The sequence below is a fragment of the Schistocerca nitens genome, chromosome 1 (genome assembly GCF_023898315.1).
Source record: "Schistocerca nitens isolate TAMUIC-IGC-003100 chromosome 1, iqSchNite1.1, whole genome shotgun sequence".
NCBI classification, from domain to species: Eukaryota; Metazoa; Arthropoda; class Insecta; order Orthoptera; family Acrididae; genus Schistocerca; species Schistocerca nitens.
In genome coordinates this window covers 539,967,919-539,994,539 of record NC_064614.1, presented here as the reverse complement: position 1 = coordinate 539,994,539, position 26,621 = coordinate 539,967,919, and the positions used below count along the sequence as shown (strand labels likewise).

At 37.4% G+C, this 26,621-nt stretch overlaps 1 protein-coding gene across 6 annotated transcripts in view; it reads right to left on the bottom strand.

Moving 5' to 3' along the window:
* LOC126253797 (ATP-binding cassette sub-family C member 5-like) overlaps positions 1-26,621 on the bottom strand; it is a 546,227-nt gene that overhangs the window by 118,897 nt on the left and 400,709 nt on the right. For all 6 annotated transcript variants that reach the window (XM_049955254.1, XM_049955255.1, XM_049955256.1 and 3 more), the window contains 6 exons: positions 21,946-22,133; positions 15,934-16,080; positions 15,713-15,842; positions 3,097-3,250; positions 2,872-3,000; positions 1,218-1,309 (listed from right to left, as the gene is read on the bottom strand). In XM_049955254.1, coding sequence (XP_049811211.1) covers positions 1,218-1,309; positions 2,872-3,000; positions 3,097-3,250; positions 15,713-15,842; positions 15,934-16,080; positions 21,946-22,133 — 840 coding nt within the window. The remainder of the gene's footprint in view (positions 1-1,217; positions 1,310-2,871; positions 3,001-3,096; positions 3,251-15,712; positions 15,843-15,933; positions 16,081-21,945; positions 22,134-26,621) is intronic.

Genomic DNA, 26,621 nt, shown 5'->3' with positions numbered 1-26,621 from the left:
ATTTCCCAACCTTTGCTCAGTCCAATTTCGCCACTTTCTTGGATGATGATGAAATGATGAGGACAACACAAACACCCAGTCATCTCGAGGCAGGTGAAAATCCCTGACCCCACCGGGAATCGAACCCGGAACCCCGTGCCCGGGAAGCGAGAACGTTACCGCGAGACCACGAGCGGCGGACCCTATGGCTCCTATCCCTGTGACCATCCCAGCTGCAAGACTTGCCCTACACACCCTCCTACCACCACCTATAATAGCCCTGTAACTGGCAAAACATATACTATAAAAGGAAGAGCCACCTGCGAAATGACACTTGCCATATACCAGCTATTATGAAAACACTGTTCAGCCTTCTGCATGGGCATGACTACCACCAAATTATCAATTAGGATGAATGGGCATAGGCAGAGGGTATATACTGGCAACTCTCAATATCCTGTTACAGAGCATGCTCTACAACATGACATTCGTGACCTTGGCACTTGTTTCACCACACGCGCCATCTGGATTCTTCCCCCAGACACCAGTCCCTCAGAACTCGACAGGTGGGAACTAGCACTACAACATGTCCTTGGTTCTCGCCACCCACTTGGCCTTAATTTAGGTTAATTTCTTCTGTCTCAGGTTTTCTTCACTATAACTACTCTTTGCTTCAATCCATTTAGTTTTCTACATTTTTCATTGCCTTTCCCATCTATTTTACACCACCCCCTCCCACCTTTGTTACATACAATGCACTTAGCTTCTCACTCTTATTAATTTGTGCACAATATTTTAGTAGTAATCTCTGACTTGCATATTACCCTGTCTTCACCTTTAAGCTCTCAGGTTTTCAAATGTCATCTGATATAGTCCCCAACAATTAGTCTTTCCTTCTCATCCCGTATGGTAAGTGTCCCCAGACCCACAGTTCTGGGCGACTTTCGCCAAATCTACCTCTTTTTCTAGACCTCTCCAGACCTTTTCCTTCATCCTGCTTCCTTACCCTTCAACCCTTCTGCCTGAAGAGGGAGCCACTAGCTCTGACAGCCTGCCAATTCAACAATCTTTTATGTGTGTGTTGTGCTACTGCTTAGTGAGTATATTTTTTATCAATCCAATTAAACAAAATTACTTAAAAAGGTAGACAACATACAGTACTGCAGTGAATGTTGATGTTGATGACTAAGAAGTCTAAATTTATATGTATAAAAAATGAAAGCTGCATCTCAGTATACCTGCTAAACTATCAATTCTGACAGCAAGCCATCTCATGGAAACCATGCTCAGGAAAGAACATGTTGAATTTTCATCAAAAAGTTGGACAAATCTGTAAAATTAACAAAAATATTTAAAAAAATACATTTATTATTGTCAAAATATCTGTAATAACTGTTTGTTATGAAATAACTGTGTGTTATCAAATAAAAGCTGCAGTTAGGTTCCTACGTTTCATCAGAACATACATACATTTACTCCACCCTAGGTTATGGAATGCATATTACCATTTAAAATGTTATTATGCCTAACACATGGTGCATCTATATGCTACTGACAAAAGTTTTATGATGTACTAAATTCAATAATTTAAGTTTAATGGTTAATGATTAGCATTAGTAGCACTTATTACAAGAAAGTTAACTTTAAAGAAATTAGGTGAAAAAGATGTAGAGTTTGACCACTATACATGCATAGTTGCACTTACAATGATCAGTTAAATCATTGTCAATACTGTTTCAAATTATTGTATGATAACTATAAATAATTTGGTGTAATTGTATCTAACATAAAACTAGACACACGTGCATTTATTAAAAATTAATGGGGAAGCCAGACCCAATGTGCTGACAATATGAGAACACAAACCACACATAGGTTCTTTGAGTCCACTGGAAAGCTTTTCATATTCAGAACTGTAGACAACAGGAGGAAGACAGGCGGCAGTGTGTAGTTTCTCATCAGCAACAAGTGCAGTGAAGAACAGTATGAAATTCCAGACCCTTTTACGCTGTCATATGTATTGAGCCCAAAGGGCAAATTTTGATATTGTATTTCAATAGCTGGATACATTAAGTTTAATGCTTTTCAGGAATAGTAAGTGAAGTGTGGAGAATAGGTTTTATGCTATCTTTATAAATTCATAGCTTATTGTCTTTACCTGTAGATCAGTATTACTTCTATACCTACATATGTACTCTACAAGTCACTGTTCAGTGCAGGGTGGAAGGCTATTCTGTTGCCAAATATACTCTCAATAGATAACATTGTCAGAGTGGAATACTACCTGAAGAATATGACTTGACTCATATTGTTCTGATTCTTTGGATTGAGCAAATGAAGGGAATGTGGTGTGTGTGTGTGTGTGTGTGTGTGTGTGTGTGTGTGTTTGTTTTGTACTAGCATCAAGAGTCAATATGCAGGGAACCATTTTTCAATGTTATACCCCTGTACCAGCAAATTTTGGATTAAACTGAACAGATCTGCTAGGAAAACTTTTGACATGATCCATGAGACTTCCAAGGTCAAATCCTTGCCAAGAATACATGTTTTTGAATATGAAAAGATTTTTGAAAAATATGAGAAGAGATCAAAGCAGTATACAGGATTTTCAACATCCACTTAAATCAATGGGAATGTGATAAATGTTGAGTGTTTGATAGCACAAGATGCAAATTTAGTAAATTCTTTTCTATCTCATTTTTAGATTGATATCTTTGGTTTAGTGACAGTTCATTTATCACAGTTTGAATATCTTTTATTTTCTAGGAGTTAACTGGGTAAACACAAGAAATTGTCAATATTCAAAGTGAATCAATGTTTCTGACAAATACATGTCATAAAATTCTTATGTATATTCTTAAATGAGCACTTCTTGACTCCTTTCTTACTCACTTTGAAATAAATATGCCTTCTTTTGCAAATGCATGTATTGTGCTTAAACCACTAACAGTTGAGCCAATAGCACTGAGAACTGGTGACCGTGTAACTGCATCTAAGCGTTTGATATCACGAATGGCAGACCTTAAAAACACAAAAATTAAATTACCAATGTTTACAAAACATTAATTCTATGAAATGTATGACAATTCTAGGTATATAGTTTCACAGCATACTCACCTGAATATCTTACTTATCAAATGGTAGACTACACCCAGTACAATAACTGCCACGAAAAACCATGGAAAGACAACACATATAAACAGGATTGCAAAAACAACTAGAAGTATATTCTGCATGATAGTTTCCACAGTGATAGGCAAACGAACATCAACTGTAAAGAAAGAAAACTATCAAATGTATGTACAATTAGAATAACACCTTACAAAATTTTAAAATGATTTTCATTAGTGCAAATACTTTATCAGTATAGAAGACACATTTATAGATTTTTAATTTTTAGAAAAAGCTTAAAGAATTTATAAAGTTCATTATGTGCAGAAGTACTAATCATATGACTTTAATATAGAAAAGAAGATCATTTTCAGCACTTCCAAACATGCCATTCAAAGGGTAAAATATACTTAATTTATGTGGTTTTATTATGTGGCCAGACCTTCCATGCAGTCTAATAGTTAATGGGACCTTTAGTACAAAACAGCTGTAATACAAATTACTGTTAGTAACACTGCTATCTATTCCACTGCGTGATAACAGGCAGTAAGCGTTCACGAATTTATATTTTGAAGTATTTAGAATATTTATGTTTCAATATATTCATGAAGGTATGCATTTCTTTGTTTCATGTGAAGTTAATGGTATTTGTGACAATGTAATATCATCTTCTTCACAGAAGGTGACCTTTGCAGTATCAGACAACTCAGTCTGTTTGGTAACGGCAAATGACAGTGACAAGCTGGCAGCAGCATTTGCAAAATATCCTTTGGTCTTAATTGTAAAAATAAAAAATGAAATAATATCTATTTACTGTAAACCAATCAACTAATGCAAGGTAAAAGAAATGTTCAAATTTATCTGTCTGTCAAAAGATACAATTCATGCTCGTATTATATTGAAGTTGGCCATTTGTAACATCAATTATCTGTAAAGAGAAGAAGAAATTAGGAATGAATATGAGTTTGTTTCCAAGAGGATTTTAGAACAAAGTTTTATTATTTTGAATAAATTTATTTATTTTACAAAACTGAAGTTATAATGTTGAAGTTGAAGATGAAGCAAGAGAGAAAGAAATTTATGTTAACTTAGAGGTTTGGAATTTTATGAGATTAAAAACCAAAGAAAATTTATTTACAAATTTCTGTAGAAACAAATGGCAACTGTTCTGACTGACTTATTAATGAAATATTTCTACTACAGGAGGAAGTTTGTCTTTCTGGGAAATCCTCTGTGTCAATGATAAAAAAATTGTGCAAATTAAAAAAAAAAAAAAAAAGGCATACCACCAGTAATTCTTAAAGTATTAAAGACAATCTGTGTCAGAGAGGAATTATTTCATGTTATTGGCTTTTCCCACAATTTATACCAGTGGAGTCTATTATGTACACACAGTTCTACAGAAATACATTAAGAGAAACAGAATATTCATCTTATCAGTGAAAATTGATAATTTGGCTCCCTGGTGAAGGATAATCTTAGAGAAGAAAAGAAAATAAATCAAGTGGGACACAAATTAGCTTTGAATAAGAATGTTTGTGAATTTACAAATAAATAAATAAATAAATGAAATCAGTACAAAGAGGATGGAATGCATATTTCATATGGATATACACATCGAATGAAATTAATTTTGATTGATTTTTCAGGTTGATTTTGTCGACAAACAAGCAGACACCACTGTTATGGATGCCATATCATCATCTACGCCTTCTGCATGGAGGGAAAGACATCACCATCACTGTCACTGTAGAATGGCTATTTTTGGGCAGCTACTACATCTACTTCTGCTGTCAACAAGGAGATCCACCATACAATGATACAGAAAATGGTGATTTGATTTCAGAATAGCATTATAGCAAAATGTTATAGTGCTGTGGTGGTAGTTAATGATGTGTGATATTGTACACAACATTTTAGAAACAGTGGTGAACAGTGAATGAACAGAATAAATGTAAAACTGAATTACTATTATAAAATCTAATCTAAACACACACTGTGCAATCCACTGTGAAGTGTATAGTAGAAAGTACTTAGTATTGTACAACATACACTCCTGGAAATGGAAAAAAGAACACATTGACACCGGTGTGTCAGACCCACCATACTTGCTCCGGACACTGCGAGAGGGCTGTACAAGCAATGATCACACGCATGGCACAGCGGACACACCAGGAACCGCGGTGTTGGCCGTCGAATGGCGCTAGCTGCGCAGCATTTGTGCACCGCCGCCGTCAGTGTCAGCCAGTTTGCCGTGGCATACGGAGCTCCATCGCAGTCTTTAACACTGGTAGCATGCCGCGACAGCGTGGACGTGAACCGTATGTGCAGTTGACGGACTTTGAGCGAGGGCGTATAGTGGGCATGCAGGAGGCCGGGTGGACGTACCGCCGAATTGCTCAACACGTGGGGCGTGAGGTCTCCACAGTACATCGATGTTGTCGCCAGTGGTCGGCGGAAGGTGCACGTGCCCGTCGACCTGGGACCGGACCGCAGCGACGCACGGATGCACGCCAAGACCGTAGGACCCTACGCAGTGCCGTAGGGGACCGCACCGTCACTTCCCAGCAAATTAGGGACACTGTTGCTCCTGGGGTATCGGCGAGGACCATTCGCAACCGTCTCCATGAAGCTGGGCTACGGTCCCGCACACCGTTAGGCCGTCTTCCGCTCATGCCCCAACATCGTGCAGCCCGCCTCCAGTGGTGTCGCGACAGGCGTGAATGGAGGGACGAATGGAGACGTGTCGTCTTCAGCGATGAGAGTCGCTTCTGCCTTGGTGCCAATGATGATCGTATGCGTGTTTGGCGCCGTGCAGGTGAGCGCCACAATCAGGACTGCATACGACCGAGGCACACAGGGCCAACACCCGGCATCATGGTGTGGGGAGCGATCTCCTACACTGGCCGTACACCACTGGTGATCGTCGAGGGGACACTGAATAGTGCACGGTACATCCAAACCGTCATCGAACCCATCGTTCTACCATTCCTAGACCGGCAAGGGAACTTGCTGTTCCAACAGGACAATGCACGTCCGCATGTATCCCGTGCCACCCAACGTGCTCTAGAAGGTGTAAGTCAACTACCCTGGCTAGCAAGATCTCCGGATCTGTCCCCCATTGAGCATGTTTGGGACTGGATGAAGCGTCGTCTCACGCGGTCTGCACGTCCAGCACGAACGCTCGTCCAACTGAGGTGCCAGGTGGAAATGGCATGGCAAGCCGTTCCACAGGACTACATCCAGCATCTCTACGATCGTCTCCATGGGAGAATAGCAGCCTGCATTGCTGCGAAAGGTGGATATACACTGTACTAGTGCCGACATTGTGCATGCTCTGTTGCCTGTGTCTATGTGCCTGTGGTTCTGTCAGTGTGATCATGTGATGTATCTGACCCCAGGAATGTGTCAATAAAGTTTCCCCTTCCTGGGACAATGAATTCACGGTGTTCTTATTTCAATTTCCAGGAGTGTATTAGGGTTTTTGTCTGTGTTCCACTTGCATACAGAGTGCAGTAAGAACAACTACCTAATTATCTATGTGTACATTGTAATTTATCCACTTAATTTAATTAGTCTACTTAATCCAATTCATAAAACAAAACGATCTTCACACACACACACACACACACACACACACACACAAACTGAAAGTACTTCCTTCTGCAAACCTCATAAAAAATTAATGTATTGAGTTTTCTTCTATCAAAAGTAAAGCAAATGCTCCAATCATTTCCCCATCATTTCTTGATCAGTCATATCATTTTATTTTTCCCTACCTTCATTAATTATGTTCTTTCATATTCCCCTTTCTCTTTCTCTCTCAACCTTTCACTCAAGCCTCACAATCTGTTTTTTTTGTGGAATTTCTATGATGCTTTCCCATGAGTCAAATAAACCTGTGAATATTCACACTGTTCTCCTTTGTGTAGACAATACCGTCTGTTAGCTTCATGTGGTATGCCCCCCCCCCCCCCCCCCCCCCCCCGCTCCACAAGCACATGAACAATATTCTAAGATGGACTGCTCATATTTTTAAGCATTATACGGACTGCATCTTCCAAGTATCATGACAATGAACTGAAGCCTGTCACTTGCTTTATCTGTGACTGGACCTATGTGACACACCATTTCATTTTCACACAAATTGTAGCATTCAGTACAATATGGACAGACAAAATATCTACTCACCAAGTGGTGGCAGGAGAAAACACATAAAAATGTGGAAATCCACAAGCTTTTTGAGTCAGTGGCTCCTTCTTTTTGCAGAAGGGTGAAGAGAAAACAGGAATGAAAAGTTGCCCAAGACACTGGGTTAAGGGAGACTTACTGGCCAGGATGAGAAACTAGTTCAAAAGGAGATTTTCCAGGCTCTCGGGTCCAATCCATGGGCTGCTGATTCTTCCAAAAAAACCAACTTAGGAGTGCATCTCTTGCTATTCTGTACTACCTCGTTCTTGAGTGTATTAATCAGCTACTTTGACAGGACAATGACCTCCTAAAATTATATCCTGAAATGAGTTCCGTTCTGTCTGATATTTTTCTCACCACATCTAGAACAGATTCCCCCCCCCCCCCCCTGATCTCTACAAAATCCTGGTCAGATCCGATGCTACTTGTGCACCTACTTCCCTACCTCAGGGAAACTATTATTTGAGAGATTTTTTAAAACATTTCTGACACAATTTAATGACAATATCCCCATAAAGAAATGCAAATTAACTGACAAAGGCTTTACAAACAGGGCTACAAACAGACAAAATTCATGGTTCACTAAACAATTATCAAGTATGAAAAACCAAGTTATGGTGTTGCACAATATATGTAGCAATCAGAAAACAGAACATGCCAGATTAGCCTATATAAAATGCAGGAATGAGTATAAAAAAAGCCATCGTGGAAGCCAAAAAAGCACATAATTTCAATACCACTGATAATTCCACAAATAAGTGCAAAGCTGCATGGAAATTAATAAATGGTGTTGCTAAAGATGTAAGAAGCAAAAAAATTAATATAAGTCCTCAAAAATTCAATGATTTCTTTATTAAATCTGTTGAAAATGTAGGAAATACTATAATCAAACCTGATATCAGTTCATCAGAGTTACTTTCTAAAAATGTTTGCAGAACACCAACAGACACAGGTACGTTTATGTTCTCCGAGGTCTCACCTAGTCATGTCCTAAGCATTGTAAAACGGATGAAATCTGCAGACAGTGTAGATATATATGACATATCCTGTAATTTACTAAAGAAAGTAATAGACTATATTGTGTACCCCTTAACATTCTGTATAAATAAATGCATATCTGAAGGATATTTTCCCGAAGAACTCAAAGTGGCTAGGGTAATTCCAATATATAAAAAGGGAGATATGGACTCACCTTGCAGTTACAGACCAATCTCCATAGTCCCAGCTTTATCTAAAATACTGGAATGTGTAATTTACCAACAGCTATCTGTCTATTTTGAAAAATTAGGAATAATTAGTGAATCTCAGTATGGTTTTAGGAAAAAGTTGTCTACTGTGGATGCTATAGACTTTGTAGTCAAATACTTACATCAAGTGTTTGAGGATAAGGGCTATGCTCAACTCACATTTTGTGATCTAAGCAAAGCTTTTGACTGTGTAAAGCATAAGCCGCTCCTAGAAAAAGTGGAATTCTATGGCATTAGACATAACAGCCTTAAATTAATAAAATCATATCTTCAGAATCGTAAGCAAGTTGTTTGTGTAGGGAGAGAAATGTCGAGTATAGAGCAAGTCAAGGTAGGTGTTCCGCAGGGATCTGTGCTGGGCCCCTTTTTGTTCCTGATAATGATAAATGATCTGCCGTCATTTATCAAGTCCACCACTGTGTTGTATGCAGATGATACAACATTTCTTCATGCTAGTGAGGATTTCAATAGCCTTAAAACTTGTGCAGCAAAGACAATTGACCAAGCATCCTATTGGTTCAAGGCAAATGGATTCCTGCTGAATGAAAACAAAACACAGCAGATGGTCTGTAGTCTTAGAGACAAGCTTCTGTCAGATGATCCAAGTTATGTCAAATTTTTGGGGGTATACATTGATGATAAATTATCTTGGGGTCAACATGTACAATATATTAGTGGTAAATTGTCAAGAGTTATTTACCTGTTAAGGTGACTTATGGGTTGTGTTCCTGAAAAATATGTTAGAACATCCTATTTTTCATTCTTTCAGAGTATAATAACATATGGAATTATTTTGTGGGGGAACTCTAGCTGTGTACATGACATATTAATACTGCAAAAAAAAAAAGCTATTAGGATAATTACTGGTTCTGCATATAAGGCACACTGTAAACCATTGTTCTGTGAACAGAAAATCATGACTGTTATAAACTTGTACATATACTATGTTCTAATTTATACGAAGAAGAAATTACCAGAAACAAAAACCAGAGAAAATGTACACAGCCACAATACAAGAAGGAATAGGTGCCTCTATATTCCTTACCACAGGCTGTCAAAGTCACTCAACAGCTACGAAATCGTGGGGTACAAATTATTTAATAATCTTCCTCAATCTGTTCAAGAATTACCTGAACAATTATTCAAACAAACAATTCATGACTGGCTAGTCCTCCACCCATTCTATGACATAAGAGAATTTATCAACTGTAATATAATACTATAATGTTAACAAGAAACCTGTTGTTTCTTTCAAACTATTAATTGTATTTTAGTATGTATATGACGTTGTCTATTGCTGTAATGGCCAAATGACAATAAAATTATTATTATTATTATTATTCAAAATGGCTCTGAGCACTATGGGACTCAAACTGCTGCGGTCATTAGTCCCCTATTATTATTATTATTATTATTACCCTGTACTACCCTGTAACCCCTGCCTCTGTCACTGTCCCCTCTGTAAGAGTTGACCAATGCACCCTCCTACCACCACATGCAACACCCCTGTAACTGGCAAATCATATGCTATCAAGGGGAGAATCACCTGTGAAGCTACATATGTCATATACCAGCTGTTATGTAAACATTGTTCGGTCTTCTACATTGGTATGACTACTATTAAGTTATCAGAAATGATGAACGGGCATAGTCAGAGGGTGTATACTGGCAACATGCAATATTCTGTGATAAAGTACACTTTCAACATGACAGTAGAGATCTTACTGCCTCAACATGACAGTAGAGATCTCACTGTCTGTTTCACCACACATACCATCTAGATTCCCAATCCTCACACCAGTTTCTCAGAACTTTGTTTGCAGGTGGGAATTGGCTTTATGTCTATACCTACATAGAAACTCTACAAGCCACCACAAGCTGCATGGCGGAGGGTACCATGTACCACTACTTGTCATTTTTCCTCCTGTTCCACTCCTCGCACATACAGTGAGGGGAAAAATGACTGCCTGTACGCCTCCATATGAGTCCTAGTTTCTCATAGCTTATCTTCATGGTACTTATGTGCAATGAATGTTGGCAGGAGCAGAATTGTTCAGCAGTCAGTTTAAAATGCTGGTTCTCTAAATTTTCTTAGTAGTGTTTCCTGAAAAGAAAACTGCTTTCACTCCACAGATTCCTATTTGAGTTCCCAAAGCATCTCCGTAACACGTTTTGTTCAAACCTACCAGTAATGTTAAAGCAGCAAAGGGGAGGGGGGGGGGGGGGCGTGTTAGCTCCGTGATCTACAATTATTTTCTGTATATATATATAATACATATGCTATATCATTAATTTATTATTTCGTGTCTTATTCATAAAATATTATAGTTTACAAACTACCCTCATGATACTTAACTGCAAAAGGAATAGTTAGTTTACCTAAAACAACTTATTTGATGACTTATTACCTGTAGTAGATTCCTAAAAAATGAGGAATTGAGATTTCCATTGAGCAAAAGGTAATGGTTTATAAAATAATGTACATCAGTTAGAAGCCCTTTAGTTACTTTCTTGCAAGCATTTCATGTTTTCCAAAAACATACTATTTAAAAAAATACTGGTAATTATAACTTCTACTTGCCGTAAGATACTTTGGCTATTTTGGCCTTTAAGACTGAGTCATTCCCTAATTTTTTTGAACTGTTAAACATATTTGGTTAACAGAATAATGTTTAATTAAAAAATTAAGAAAACTCAGAAAATTACGAACCTAAGAATATTGCATGAAGATACGGATATTGCGCGAAGATAGGTAAATCCCAGCAGAAGTGTATGTGGTGTTAAATAAATAGTCCAGCTAACTTGGTTAAACCTGCAGTAACTCAACATCTAGATAAATCAAATTATTACTTGTTCATTTATAATGTCATTGTAACTAATTTCCACATTGCTTTTATTAAAACTAAAATGTAACAACAAAGTTTAATAATTATTTCTATGCACTTACATAAATATCTAGAATACATAAGTCAAGGAATCAGCATCCAGTAATCAAAGTGTGAATACCTATATCAAGAGCCAGCGGTTTGTCACCAGTATGATAATATCTATAAATCAGTGTGAATGTCTCTGTAAAGTTTTTTGAGCGTGTGGGAGTGATTCACTTTATCAACATTGTGAGGTTACTGTCTTATATGTATGTCGATAAAGTCAGTATTTGCTTCTGAATGGACACTATAAAATATTGCAACTGGCAAAATAGTTCATAATTGAGTAGATGAGGTTACCTGTGATTATTATTCAATATGAGACATTGTAACCAATCTGAACATTGAGTGACTATGAGTGTCACGGAATATGAAGATAAATCATTTTAACTGATGGTGTGTTTTGTAAATCATTTAAAAAATTGTCATAAATTGACTACTGCTGGCAACCAGAAGATGTGTATTCAACGAAGAGCTACCAAAGGCTATCAACAAATCACAGGGGAGTCACATCACAATGTGCTTTGATCTTGCTGCCCACCTGGCCTAAATTTACATTAATTTTTATGGCCTCAGGCTTTCTTTTCAGTAAATATTCCTGTTCTTCATGCTCTTTTATTGTTTATTATTTTATCATTTGTTTTCTGACCTGCTTATTTTTTTCCTGCCAATGGCCTAGCCACGAATGGTACACTGGTTTCCACTGGATCACTTAATTTATGCACCACCAGGCACAGCTAACAATTGGATGGGTAACTGCCCTGGTCTGCCATGTGCTGTTGGCAAGTGGGGTGCACTTGGTCCTTGTGAGGCCAACTGAGAAGCTACCTGATTGAGATGTGGCAGCTCCAGATCATGGAAATTGAGAACGTCCGGGAGAGAAGTGCGGTGACACCAAGGCATCCAATGACGCCTTAGAAGTGAGGATGACATGGAGGTCAGTCAGTACTGTTGGGCCTTCCAAGACCTTCTCAGATAGATATTTTTATTCTATTCCTCTCTCTCCTCTCCTCATCTGGCTACCATGTGTAAGGCACTTAGTTTTTCACTCTTATGACTCTTACATCATGTTTTTGAGTAATCTTGCTTATTACCCTATCTTCTACCTTTAAGTTCTCTGGTTTTCAATTCTTGTCTGGTGCATGTATAAGCAATCAGTCTATTCTTCTCATATTGTCCAATAAATTTCCCCTGACCTATGTTTCTGGGCAGATTTTCCATAACTCTTCCCATTTGCTAAACATCTCCAATCTTTTTCCTTTATCTCTATTGCTTTCCTTTGACCCCCTTCTGCCAGAAGAAGAAGCCACTGGCTCCAAAAGCTTGAGCATTTCCACATTTTTTTAATGTAATTTCTCTTGCTGCTACTTATAACATTTGCAATATTATGAAAATCTGATAGGATACTTGTGTAGAGTTTTTTTTTTGGTTTCCAGAGAATACATCATTATAGTTAACTGCATCATATGAGGTTAGTTTTAATATTGTCTGCCAGGTTATAAAAACATACATCATACACTTAAGCTAGGAGAACATGCTGTGGTCTCCCTAACAAAAATCTTCGGTCCAGTCACTTATTTTGTTTTGTGCCTGAAATCAACGTACTTTTGTAAATAAATGTGGTGTGGTATGAAGACAAATGCTTTCAAAAAATACTGAATCCATCTGATTATCTTGATCCATGACTTTCAGGATGTCATATGAGAAGAGCATGAGTTGCTTTTCACACAAAATATATATATATATATATATATATATATATATATATATATATATATATATATATATATATATATATATATATATTTTTTTTTTTAATCCTAGCTGTTGGGCTCAGAGGAGATCATTCCGTTCAAGACAATTCATTACGTTTGAGCTGAGAATATGTTCTATGATTCTACAACAGATGAATGTCAATGAGTTGGATCCTAGTTTTGTAGATTACTTCTGTTACCACACTTGTAGATTGGTGTTGCCTGTGATGTCTTTCAATACTGGATGTCAATGGATGTAGGGTACACTGTGGGTAAAGTGGCAGATATCTCGACTAAAAATGCAGTACAGCAATTGACAGGAATTCTATCAGGCTCTGAAGATTTGTTTAATTTTAGTGATTTCAGTTGCTTTCAAACACTGATAACATAAATGTCTACATCACTCATCCTTGCTGCAGTGTGAGAATTAAACTGTGGCATTATTTGCATATCTTCTTTTGTAAAGGGACATTTTAAAACAAAGTTCAGCACTTCTGCTTTTGCTTTCCCACCCTCAATTTTGCTGCCAGTGCCATCCAGGAGTGTCTGTATTTCTAGTTTGGTGTCTGTGAGAGCCTTTACATTCCTTTCAGTTTTGTGAGAAATCTTCCAGTAAGATTATTTACAGTAGTTACACAGGCTTCACATATTACTCTCTTGACAGTCAAATGCATTTTATTCAGCACTTTCCTGTCCATAGCCCTCTGCTTTGTTTTGCAACTATATGAGTACTTAATAATTAGAGTATGTTTAACACATCAGTAAACAGGTATTTAAATTACCAATCAAAATGGATGTAGAAATATTATGAATGTTTTATGAACTAAACAGATAATGCTAAGGATTTAAAAAACAACAATAAACCTTCGTCTTGTCTAACTGAAAGTGTGGATCAAATATAACTGAACAAATAATGTGGACAAGCTCCTAATTCGAACTGATACCTATGAGTCTCAAGGGAAAAAAATCAATTACAAAGAAACATAAAACTAATAAAAGAAGGACTACATAAAAAACTAATGAAATTTAAATAAAATTAAAATCTGAGGAGAGAAATTTATGATAACATAGACATAGCAAGAAAAGAATTTGTTGAATCTGTATATAAAGTCTGAAAAAAGCAAAAAATATTTTGAATGATGTCTCATGTGGGCAAAGTTTCTAGATAAACTTGTTAGTGACAGACATTGAACAAAACTGTTAATTATAACAATGGCCAGATATGTCCAGGAGAAAATAATTGGGTGAGTATCATCTAAGGTTAGTTCCATAGTAAGTTACTCAGAACTATTGAATATTTTTAAATGTAATGAGGGAAGATGAGTGAATATGATCCAGCGGAAGTGAGGTTCAAAGAGAAGGGGGCAACCAGAAATATGAATCTTCTCTCAAAAGTAGTGATAAAGGGATTGAAAGAAAAATATTAACAAATTCTGTAGATTTCAAGGGTACTGCTTTGGTAAAAACAATGATCATCCTGTTAGGAGTGACAACACTGAAAACATTGTTAGTCAAGAATAAAACTCCCAGGGATTAAAGTACTGACTCTGAATCAGAGGCAGCAAAGGACACACACACTACCTTTACAAAGCAGGTTGCCAGTTCTTTCATTTTTTATTCAGTCTGTTACCCCTTTGAATTGCTACTGGTCCGGTTCTTCCTTGCACATGATCTTCAATTTAACAACAAAATAGACAAATTCCTGCATGTTCCTTTCCCTTTCTCTATGTTCATGAGTGATCCACTCCATTTTTTATGCCTTTCTCAAGTTATTCTGTAGCCCTTAGTCCCACTAGCAACACCCTCCTACAGTTTTTTTCAGTGTATGGCTGTATAGGATACTGCATCTCGTGATGGCTTACACTAACAATTTCATAGTCTCTTATGTGAACTTACCATTTTATTTTCCTTGATTCATGGGGTTGAATACATATGCTCTCATTCACTGTCTTTACTCACATCTAAAACTACTGACTATTTCTTCTGATTTATGTTTCTGTTAATTAATTTCCAGGATTCTGGAAGGCATGATGTCAGCAGCACTATGGTTCACCACATTATGCAATAAACTGAAGAGATTCATCCAAGTTGCAAATATTAATTTTCTTAATTATTTCATGACTAGTTTCAAGCCTAAGCTTATTATAAAATCATCCACTTAGGTATCCACACATCTTGTAAATTAGTGCAGGTTTGAACTTCATTCACCAGGCAACTTCATTCACTAGACGGTTCAGACCTTACTAATTTGCAAAATGGGGTTAGCTGGAATGGATACAAATGTGGCTGTCATAATGGATATTACTGCATAGCTTAATGGATGGTTTGATAATGCGCTTAGGCTCAAAACTAATCATGAAGTAATAAAGAAAATTAGTATTGCAACTTGGATGGTTCTCTGCAATTTATTGCATAATTTGGTCATGTTTATGTGTTTCTACATTCAACCATTTATCAATAGTCTGTTAACTTTGTATTATTTAAGAAACATTATAGCTTTCACCTTCATCTATGTCTCTTGAGAAAAGAGTTTGCATTCTTCCCAGAGGCGTTGTTTCAAAGAAATACAGTGGGCTCTCCACCACTTTCTTGAACAACTTGTTGTGCAGTATTGTTGATGCTCTCAAAGACACCTAAAATATTAGCAATAGTTTGAGCACAACAGTAGACAACAAGTATTGTAAGTAAACATGTACTTAGATTAGAAATCTCAGTGGTACTTACTTTTGTAAACATGAACCCTCTCAGCAAGCTAGTTCCCAAAATAACTGCAATTGTTACTGCATAAACAAGCTGATACATGTGGTACTTTGGATTATCATTTAAGTTGTGACTGATTACTGTTACATTTCCCAAATTTATTGTCACATTCTGGAAATGATAAAAACGAAAATTCTGAAATCTGGTGTTACCAAAAGAGTGAATGTGATACCTTGAACAACACACATCTCTAGTACAGTAAGGACTAGTAATGTTTTAGATTCTAAAAATATTTCACAACAGGCCAATTAATATTTGCAGCCATTGCCTACAGTTTATACATCACATATAACCTCTACTTACAATATTGTGCTCCTTTATTTGACTCGGTCTTGTTTGAAATTGTCCTTTACAGGGTCCTGGAAGTAGATATTTCTGAAAATCTGAGAGCCACTGAATCACAATTTAATTACCATTAACTGGTGATATTTTTCTTGTTTGGGACCAGGTACTCACCCTGGCCAAACAGATCTACACTTGTCACATCCTATGGGCCCTCTAGATCACACTGAGATGAATGACTGGATGGTGCTTTAAACAACAATGCCAGCACATTTCCATCTCAATCATGTCTAATATGAGCTTATTCTTTTCATCCAATGATCTGAAGTAAGCAAACCACTAAAGTCACTCCCTTCTACTCTCCCTCATTCATCACACATCTCATCCTAGCACGAAGAAAAGTAACCAAGCTTACATGGTACTTAAGACCATGGTCACAGTTGCTTCATTAGGCAAGTGGTAACGAATACAATATGCATACAATAACTTGTCACTTCTCAAAGAGGATGCTGGCAGCAGATGTATGAAACCCCTATGTTGCACAGGACCTATTCACACAGGGCAGGCAGCATGTAAAGGATCAAACATGTAACAGTTTTTTGTACTTATGCAAAAACACAAGTAATAAAAGCTAATATCTTATTGTTACATATTACAGAATACTACTGTACAATACTATTGTGACTAGTACTGTTTGCTAATTATAACATATGTACTGGTTGTAGGGTATGAATTTAACAATGGTGTTTTCTTTTCTGTTTGTGCTTAAAGGAGCAGGGGGAAGTTACATATACTGCTGACCACTAAAAATGATGTGTAACATATTTAGAAAATGCAATACCAAAAAGGCAAAGAATAGGAGCCAGAACAAATATGTTTACTAGAGAGTACAAGAAAATGCCACCAGTAGGGTGTCATTGGGTGTGGTAAGATATTGATGTGGAGCTCACATGAAGAAGCCATGAGGTGCCGCAATTCATTGGCAGTGAGCACATATGCATATGGTCACACACAAGGCCTCGTAGTGTGGTGGCTGGATGTGCCAATGTGGAAGTGGCTACATGGCCTGCTGCAGAGTATAAAGGTGGAGGCGGTGGTGCCCAACAGAAGGCAAGACTTCTATGTAGGACAGACTCAGAGACTGCATGTCTAGTATTTGCTCTGGGTCTGCTCACATTCATATTTAGCCACATACCTCCCTCCAGAGAAACATGATAAGAATTGTGCAATTTTATCAACTCATTCATTCATCTTCTGCTCAGATGAGGATAAAGATTGTTGTTATCCAAGTCTTGTCTTTTGCTCATATATTTCCTGACCAATTTCCATAATTCTTTCAAAACATTCATTTGCCATCACCGCGTTTGCTAACTGGATGGACCTTCCTCAGCTTGCTATGACTTTAAGTGTCTAGACCACTCGTTACAAGTGACATACGAGTTTTATTTTCTGGAGCCAGGTGTGGGATTTGATGGTCGTGAATAAGTGTGAAGTTGTTGTCACACTATGAGTTATCAGAATAGTCACTCATCTTTGTAAAATTGAACTTGCTCAGCCCTAGCACACACAAAGCAATGGAAAGGCTTTAAGAATCCCTTTGCATTATATGAACAACCCATACATAGGCCAGTGGCAGAGCCAGGAACTAGGACAGTAAAAGAGAGTTTGTCAACTGTTCTTGAGAAGGATGGCCCTTTCCAGCACCAAGGAATGGATGGCACCAGGAAAAGAAAGAGGAAGAGGCCAGGACAAATGCAGCACCAGATAGGGCCTGGGGGCCAAAGCATAGTGGCCAGATCGCACCCAGAGTCGATTTGGATATCCCAGAAGGTGGCCAGGAGTAACTGACAGTGATGTGAGACTGCAGATGACACATATATGGTGGAACAGGTTACAGACAGTGCGAGGGCATCTAGCAACAGTGGTGGCCGACAGACTGCCCAGAGAGTGTTTATCATGCATAGAGCGTGCATAGGAAAAGTAAAAGCTAGAAAAATGAAGTAAGAGTGTAAGAAAGCCATTTCCTGGAAACAGAAACAAGTTCATAGAATTGGAGTGCCAGGAAGGCACTAATAATTGCTTGACATTTCTCATGGGCACTACAGTGCAGATAAACCTAATTCAGGGAAGTACTCTGGGAAACAATGGAAGGTATAATCCGGATGAAAAAATTTGGGTCAGGGAATCACTAATATGGTAGCAAGGATAAAGGGAACTGTAACCCTAAAATTATGGACAAGATTTGGCATGAAAGTGAGGCACTGCTTCCATGTAATTAGGGAAGATGTGGATCTTTCATTTCACATGGTGGTGAGCCGAGACTTCTTCAAGGAAAATGGAAGCATAATCAATTTACGTCACCAGAAGCTTGTCGATCCACAGGAGATGGATTGAAATCCAGGCAGGTGAAAATTGAGCTCTGTACACTTGCTACTACAGTTGAGCAGGTACCGGAAAGAGAAGGCAATTTCAGAAAAGCTCAGATGCTGAGCAACATTCACATAGAGAAACAAAGACTGAGTAACAGAGTAAGCTCGACACAGTACAGATCTCTCGAGAAAGGCTTGAGTGCAAGTCGAGAAACATGTATAAAAGCAAGAACAAATAGGGACAGAATGCAAATGGTTGAAACACGACAGAGACATGCAACAGGTATTACTGGAGGGAACCAAAAGGGGTAAAGCAAAGTTGAACAAGACTAACAATAGGACCCTGAAAGGAATGGGTGTACTGAATACAAATAGAGATGAACAGAGTCAAAGAGGCTATCATTCTGAAACAGGAGATCACCAAGGGCCTGTTTCTTCTGAAGCATTAGCAATAGTAGAATTAGGAGAATGGCTAACAAGTGTGCTAAACACTACAGATTAGAGTGTGTCAGTAGAAAGCCCACTGTTGGTACCAGATGCAGTCCCAGAGAAGGCATTGTTGTGGTAATCATTCAGCATGAATCATGTCAATAGAAACAAGCCACAGTTGAAAACGAGAGTAAGTATACTAAAAGAGAATATCCGAGTGAGTCATTTGCACGTCACAGAGAAGGCAGCAATTTGAGCTGCATAGCATGTAAAGCAATGTTTTTAATTTACCAAGAGACAAATTATCTTATACAGATTATATAGGGCATGAAATTAAACTTAACAGAGGTAGAAGACAGGGTGATACTTATGCAACAATGCAGAATACTGGAAGCACAAAAAGAGATGCTCCAGCAAGAAACTGGAAAGGTTTCAGAGGATGACATCACAGTACCAAGCAAAAGTGATTGGAATTTTCTGTTAATTATGATTCCAAAGAAAACGCTTGCAAGTAGAAAGCAAAAGTGGTGAATAGTTGTGGACTATGGGGGACTGATGAAATCTCCCTAAAATCATTACCAAGGATAGAACAAATTCCTGATGGTCTAGGAAAACCAAAGTACTTCTTGATCCTAGATTTAGTGGATGGTTTTTATTAGGTCATATTAGATAGAAAGAACCAAGAAAAAGTGGTTTTCAGTATTGTGTACAGATATTAAGAGTACAAATGAATGTGCATGTATCTTCAAACAACACTAAGTACATTTCAAAAGTTGATGAACTCTCTTTTGACAGGCTTACAAGGTGACAAGTTGTTCGTTTATTTGGATAATGTGATGATATTTGGCTGCTCCTTATAGAAACACAATGTTTAGCTGACAGAAACATTTGAAAGACTTAGACTCCACAATTTAAAGTTAGAGGTGGACAAGTGCAAAATTTTGCAACAACAAGTATACTAGTTGCCCATATTTTATCACCTGAGGGCTTGAGGACAGACCCACAGAAAGTCAAAGTGACAATGGAGTATTCACAGCCTAAAACAACAAAGCAACTAAGGGGATAGCTAGGACTTGTGGGATATACAGGCATTTTATAAACAACTTAGTTAGCTACATGAGTTATTAAAAAAGGAAATACCTTCCACCTGGGATTCAAGCTGGAAAATGATTTTCAGTATCAGGAACAGGAGCTGATCAGCTCACTAATGTTGCAGTATCTGGACTCTGACAAGGGCTTTATAATTAACACAGATGCTAGTGAGACAAATATAAGAGCAGTTCTGAGTCAGGGAAAACCTAGAAGCAAATTATCTTTCTCACATGACTTGAGGATGCTGAATAAGGCAGAAAGAGGGTACAGTATGACTGAGAGGGAGATGTTAACCATCTTTTGGGCAGTATATTACTTAAGACTTCACATATTTGACGGGAAGTTCCTGATTTGTATTGACCAATTTGGGTAGGTGATATATCATATCTGTCATCCAGATTGATGAAGTTTATGTCAAAGTTGCAGGAATAAGACCATCAGATGATGTTCAAAAATGGCAAACAAAATGTATTCGCAGTTGCAAATCTGTGAGTAAGGAAGGTGAGGGTGGTTGGTGCATGACCAGAAGGCAACAGTAGCCTAGGTCTGGACAAGGCAGAAGAGAAAGCTGTAGCATGGGTCAGGGACTTACAGGCAGGCACAGACAGCAGGGCTGTTGACACAAGCAAGCAGGCGACAGGCGTGATCATCGAGGACACAGAAAAATGAGACAGCTGAGCCGAAAGCAGTAATAGATTATATTAAAAATTGTGAAAGCTGTGTCAAAGATACAGAAGAGTATATCTGGAAATGTGAGACATCTTACGTGAGGCATGGAAGAAGAGATAAATCAACATGAAAAAGCTGCAAAATTAAAACAGTTTCACGTATCTCCCACTGGAGGACAACATGGCATAGAAAGAATCTATCAGTGAACAAAAAAGTACTGAGCATTAAATGATATGAAGAAGGATATAGAAGAATATATTTTAGAGATGATAAAGATGCATGAACACGTTTTCAAAATGTGTGATGCTGATGTGGTGCTTCCATTAAAGCACACAAACCGAGGAAATAAGTACATCCTTACGTTTCAACATGCAATGACCAAGTTTATGGTAGCCAAGCCTATTGAACAGCAGTATGTGAGGATAAGTAGTGAGCAGTTACAATGTAAATCAGTAGATAAGAGCCTTCCAATATGCAAGCAAGTACTTATACTTTTGTTCACATATGACCATGAGAGGTATGACACCAAGAGGCTGCAACCAGTTCAAGAAATGCTGAAGAACTGCATTCAGAAGCTAATAATTTTGAATCAAACTCTGTGGACACCATTAAGTAATAATGAATGGCTCTTTGTTGTCCCAGTGGACTAGGGCATTACCATTGTCTGTCCTGAATAAAGACCCACCGATGTCATGCACTGATGTACAGGAATTCTAAATTATTAGGCAAATGTCATGGCAAATAAATGTTTATAGTGTCAAGTGCAGTTATGTACTTTACAAAAACTACATTGCAAGAGAAATAAATAAATAGAGTGAGATACATATGGAGGGTGGCACAGGAAAGAGGGGGGTGAGGTGGGCGCAGGTGACTTAAAATTAACACTCATGAGGTAGCTGCAGATACCAAAATTTTCAATAATTAGAGGCCAATACACCAAATGAAAAGGTAGGCAGTATTCAGAAGTTATTTCCTTTAGAAATCAAGAATAGAGCTGAAAAAAAGTGTAGACAGCTGGATATGTTGATTCAAGAGAGAGGGAAAAAGTGCCACGGCAAGAATGGAAAGAAAGTCATGAAAATTTCCTTCAATATTTACAGTACTTTTCACAATGTCTAAATAAAATATAACTTACCCCACTTCCTTCCTTGATCCACAAAGCAAGCCACCATGTGCTAAATGCTGTGCTGCCCACATTTAATAAAAAACACAATGAAACTATGAGTGTTATGAAATAGCCTCCTGCTGCAGAAACGTATGACTGGTAAGTGTAAAAACGAATATTTCCTTTTGTAATGTCTTCCTTTTCCATTATTTTTTGTCCTGAAACCAAGAATAATAAAATGAGATGGTACTGGAACAAAACAACTGCAAAAAGTCAAAAGTGGAGCAGCAATACTAAGATAGATAATTCCAAATGACAGAAGCAATAGTCACATTACAAAGGTTTGTGTTAATCAGCAACCAGATTTATAAAGTGCAGCCTGAGCTAGAAGATCTGAACAACCTTTTCTACAGAGTCAGTTGTTATGTGACACACTTTTTTATTTCCAGAGAAGCAGCTATAATGAAAGGACAAAGAATTTAATAACTACCACATAATTGTACATTCTATCCTATCATAACAACATTCATTTGTATTTAACATTTGGAGCTCAGCAACAACAGTTATGAATACTGTATGTATTTATCTTTTATGGAGTTAACTGAATGTAATGTATTCGATAATAATATAATGACCCAGCATCATTTCCAGACACTATTAATATATTCAACAAATATCTTATGTTTTGGTAACTGAAGACTTCTGGCAGAGAAGTCAAAAGTGGAGCAGCAATACAACGATAGATAATACCAAATGATAGAAGCAATAGTCACATTACAAAGGTTTGTGTTAATCAGCAACTAGATTTATAAAGTGCCGCCTGAGCTAGAAGATCTGAACAACCTTTCTACAGAGTCAGTTGTCATGTGACACACTTTTTTATTTCCAGGGAAGCAGCTATAATGAAAGGACAAAGAAGCTTCAGCTAATTGTGTAAAGTGTATTAGCCTCAATGTGAATATGGAAATAGGTACAACAATATATGCAATGACAGATACATTCTTCCAAGAATTCAAAGAAAAAAAATCAATCATCATTTTATAGTTTAATATTATGCCTAAGACACAAACTGACAATGAAACAGACAGCATCTGAGCATCTGTGAGACCAGGAAGTAATATGATGTCTGAAACACAATGAAAATCTTTGAGTCATGGGAGGCCACAATATTATAAGAGGAAAAGGAAAGAATAGAGAATTATCAAATATATGTTAGCTAAAAAGTGAGATAAACACCTAACTACAAGGAATAAACTTTCCATTAACCAAAGACCATAATCGCTAAAATAATATATTGAAGAAAGGTCTCTTGATATCACATGACAGAAACAGTGCTGTATGTTTCAAATGTACACGGTATTACATGTAACTTTTGTTTCTGTGTGGGAACTGTTGATTGTCTCAAAGTATCCAGAAGTTTGAATACTCCATTCTACGATTACCCATGCAACTCTTTATACATTTCCCACAAGGCTAAGTGTTCACAGTGACTCTCTCTATATTTTTTCCTCAGAATAGATTGCTGTGTAGCTTGAAGTAAATGTCGCATTGGCCACAATCCGCTTAATTTTTTCGATATGGGAGATGGAATTGATTTTAGGTTGGAGAGGAAATCCAGCTTTCATATTGTTTATGGAAGGAATACATAAATAATCTTAATAAGAAATGACAGACAACATTTTGAACATGATATAGTTGACTGTGGGTACAGCATTTTGCAAACCGACCATCTCTTTAGGTTGAAAAGAAAAGTCATTATACAGAAATCACGCCTAATTCACAAAATGTGTGTTGCATGCTTACATTTTGAATCTAAAATTTCTTATTTCAGCATCATTATTATAATGTGAACGATAAGCATATAAGAATAGTGAATACAGCAAAAGTGATCATACAAAGTCTGTTTTCACAGCCACTGTTTAGGCACTTGGTAACAGGCATAGTTTTCAGTGTTTATTTATTTATTTACTCACTGAATTTTCCATGGTGTTTGGCAGAACACAACAATATTAAATAAGGAACACTTCCTACTCTTCTGCAAAATTCTGCAGGCATTTTGTGGCATTATGTGACAATTTTTTTATGCCATGTGTTGAGTCATTACATACTTTACAGAATGCTGATTAAAACTATTATAAAAAAAAGGAACTAAAGAATGAATAAAACACAGTAAAAAGTATTCACAAAGTATATGAATAAATTATACATTACAGTGAAAAGTTCTCAGCTACTGCAAGGAACTCCATTACAGAATAGAAGGCATGTGCCACTAGGAAGCCTTTCAACCTGGATTTGAAGACTTGGAATTTATCACTCAATTTTTTTCAGTTTTGCTGGAAGCCTATTGACAATGAAACCTACTGAAGAATTCACATCTTAGCAAAGTGTTATGTCAGCACAAACCGTTTTTCTGTCCGCTGTTCACTGATTGAATGTTGCAGTTTCTTCTGAATGAGTCTATATTGTCAACAACAAATCCCATGATGGAATATACAAACGGGGATGGCAAAGATAGAATTCCACACTGATGAGAGCAATAACTGTCACTTCCAAAAGAAATTCATTTCATTTCTAAATTAAATTCTTAAAGAGACAGACCAGCAAAATAAACATAGCAACAGTTGACAAACCATTGTATAACTGATGGCTTGACTGGCTGACATGCATGGTAACAACTCTGGAACAGTTGCTAAGCTTTTAGATGAAGTCTTCCTCCAGAGAACTACAGAATACACATACACACACACACCTGCATGGCCACATTGTCCCCGATGACTATATTACACAGACATGTAGCTCAACTAGGGTGAAGGTTGTATTGGGTGGTGTATATGATGAAAGAAAGGAGGCAAGGAGAAGGGTGGAAAGTTGGAGGGAATGGGAGTTAATGGAATGATGGGAAGGGCAGAAACTTCAGAAGATGGGAATGTGGCATATGTGAGTTTGAAGTGTGAGACTACAGAGAGGAGCGTGTTTGTGCAAGAAGTGAAGTGGAGCATGGACCAGGTGTGTAGACGGGTGTCAGGCACAGCATAGGCTGATGAGGCCAAGAAAATTTAGAGATCAAAGGCTCTATTGTAATGATAATTTCCATATACACAGTTTAGAGAAAAGCATGTACAGTGTGTACGTGGAGGAAGGGGAAAATGTATCTGGAAAATCTCTGATTGAACAAATCAAATAAAGTGGAGGAACGTCTAAGAAGAAAGCCCATGAATCATTCATGAAGTCTAATGTTAAGCAAGTTATGTATTTTCCCACAGAAGAAGGCAGATAACTTACACTGAGCATTCTGCCTTGGAAGACAACTCCAAACACTGATACAAATCATGTTAGCAGTGTGAAGAAATCAGTTTCTTTTATTTTTATTACAACAGATTTTTGTTTCAGTTCAACAAAATATGCGAATCACACTCCTATCAAACAATATGCATGAAAATTTGTTCACAGAGACATCTAAACTGTGAGCACTGATAAAAGTCGATGGACATGTTGCATCAGTGTTGCCAATTACACATAACATATCCCTTAAAACACTGGAAAATCCAGGATTGGATGTAGCAATATATTGAAAAGGATAATTGCTGCTCACAATATAGCAGAGATGCTGAGTCACAGAAAGGGACAACAAAAAGACTGTCAGAAAGTTAGCTTTTGGCCAACAAGGCCTTTGTCAAAAGTAGACAACATACATACAAGCATACACTCATGCAAATGCAACTCACACACACATAACCACGGTCTCTGGCATCTGGAGCCAGCTGAGTCTGTGTGAGAGTGTGTACGTGTCTGTATGTTGTCTACTTTTGACAAAGGCCTTGTTGGCTAAAAGCTAACTTTCTAACAGTCTTTTTGTTGTGCCTTTCTGCGACTCAGCATTTCCGCTATACCATGAGTAGCGACTATCTTTTTCATTACATTGTAACGTATTGCTTAATGTTTATTTATTTGCAATCTGCATTTCAGAGTACCATAGAAATATCTAGAACTGACCTGGGGGATCTATATTCAACCAGTGTGTACCCTTTCTAAATATGTGTATTAGTTAGCTACTCCTGGCTTCTAGCTGACTGATAAGATCTCTCCTTTGACCTCACAAACTGGCGTGGAACATACAGTGTGTCCTTGATGTTTTTAAGCCATTGTTACCAATGGGAATGATAGCAAAAAAAAGTTCCGTGTCTAACTTTTGTCAATTTAGCCTTCTTAAGCTGTGCTGAAATAGAGAATAATTGTATTTATATAATCATGATTTTCAACTTAGCAAAACAACAATAATATTTTTTTTTTCCATTTTACTGAGACTTGTCACAAACTGAATTAGTATCCCAGGACAGATTCACCCAGGCATCTGACAAAGCAGAAAAGCTGACTGATTATGGCAAGATTTCATCCTGCCACAAAAACCTTTGTTGTCTTGCTGCAAATTCTATACTTTTGTTGTCAGTCTTCTCTGAAATGTGGTACATGACAAACGTGTCTTCCAAATATCCACATTTTGAAAAGCAGTTGAAGTTACGAAGTCAAATGCATTTAGAAATGCTGCAAACAAAGATGAAATGCCATGAATTACCTTGTGTGATCACATAATGAACACGGAACAGAAACTGCATTTAATGTAGAGGAAGAACATCATTGCAGAACACCCAATGCTTGTTTTAGAGCACAGATTTTCATTTCTGAAATTTGACATTTGGTTTTCAGTA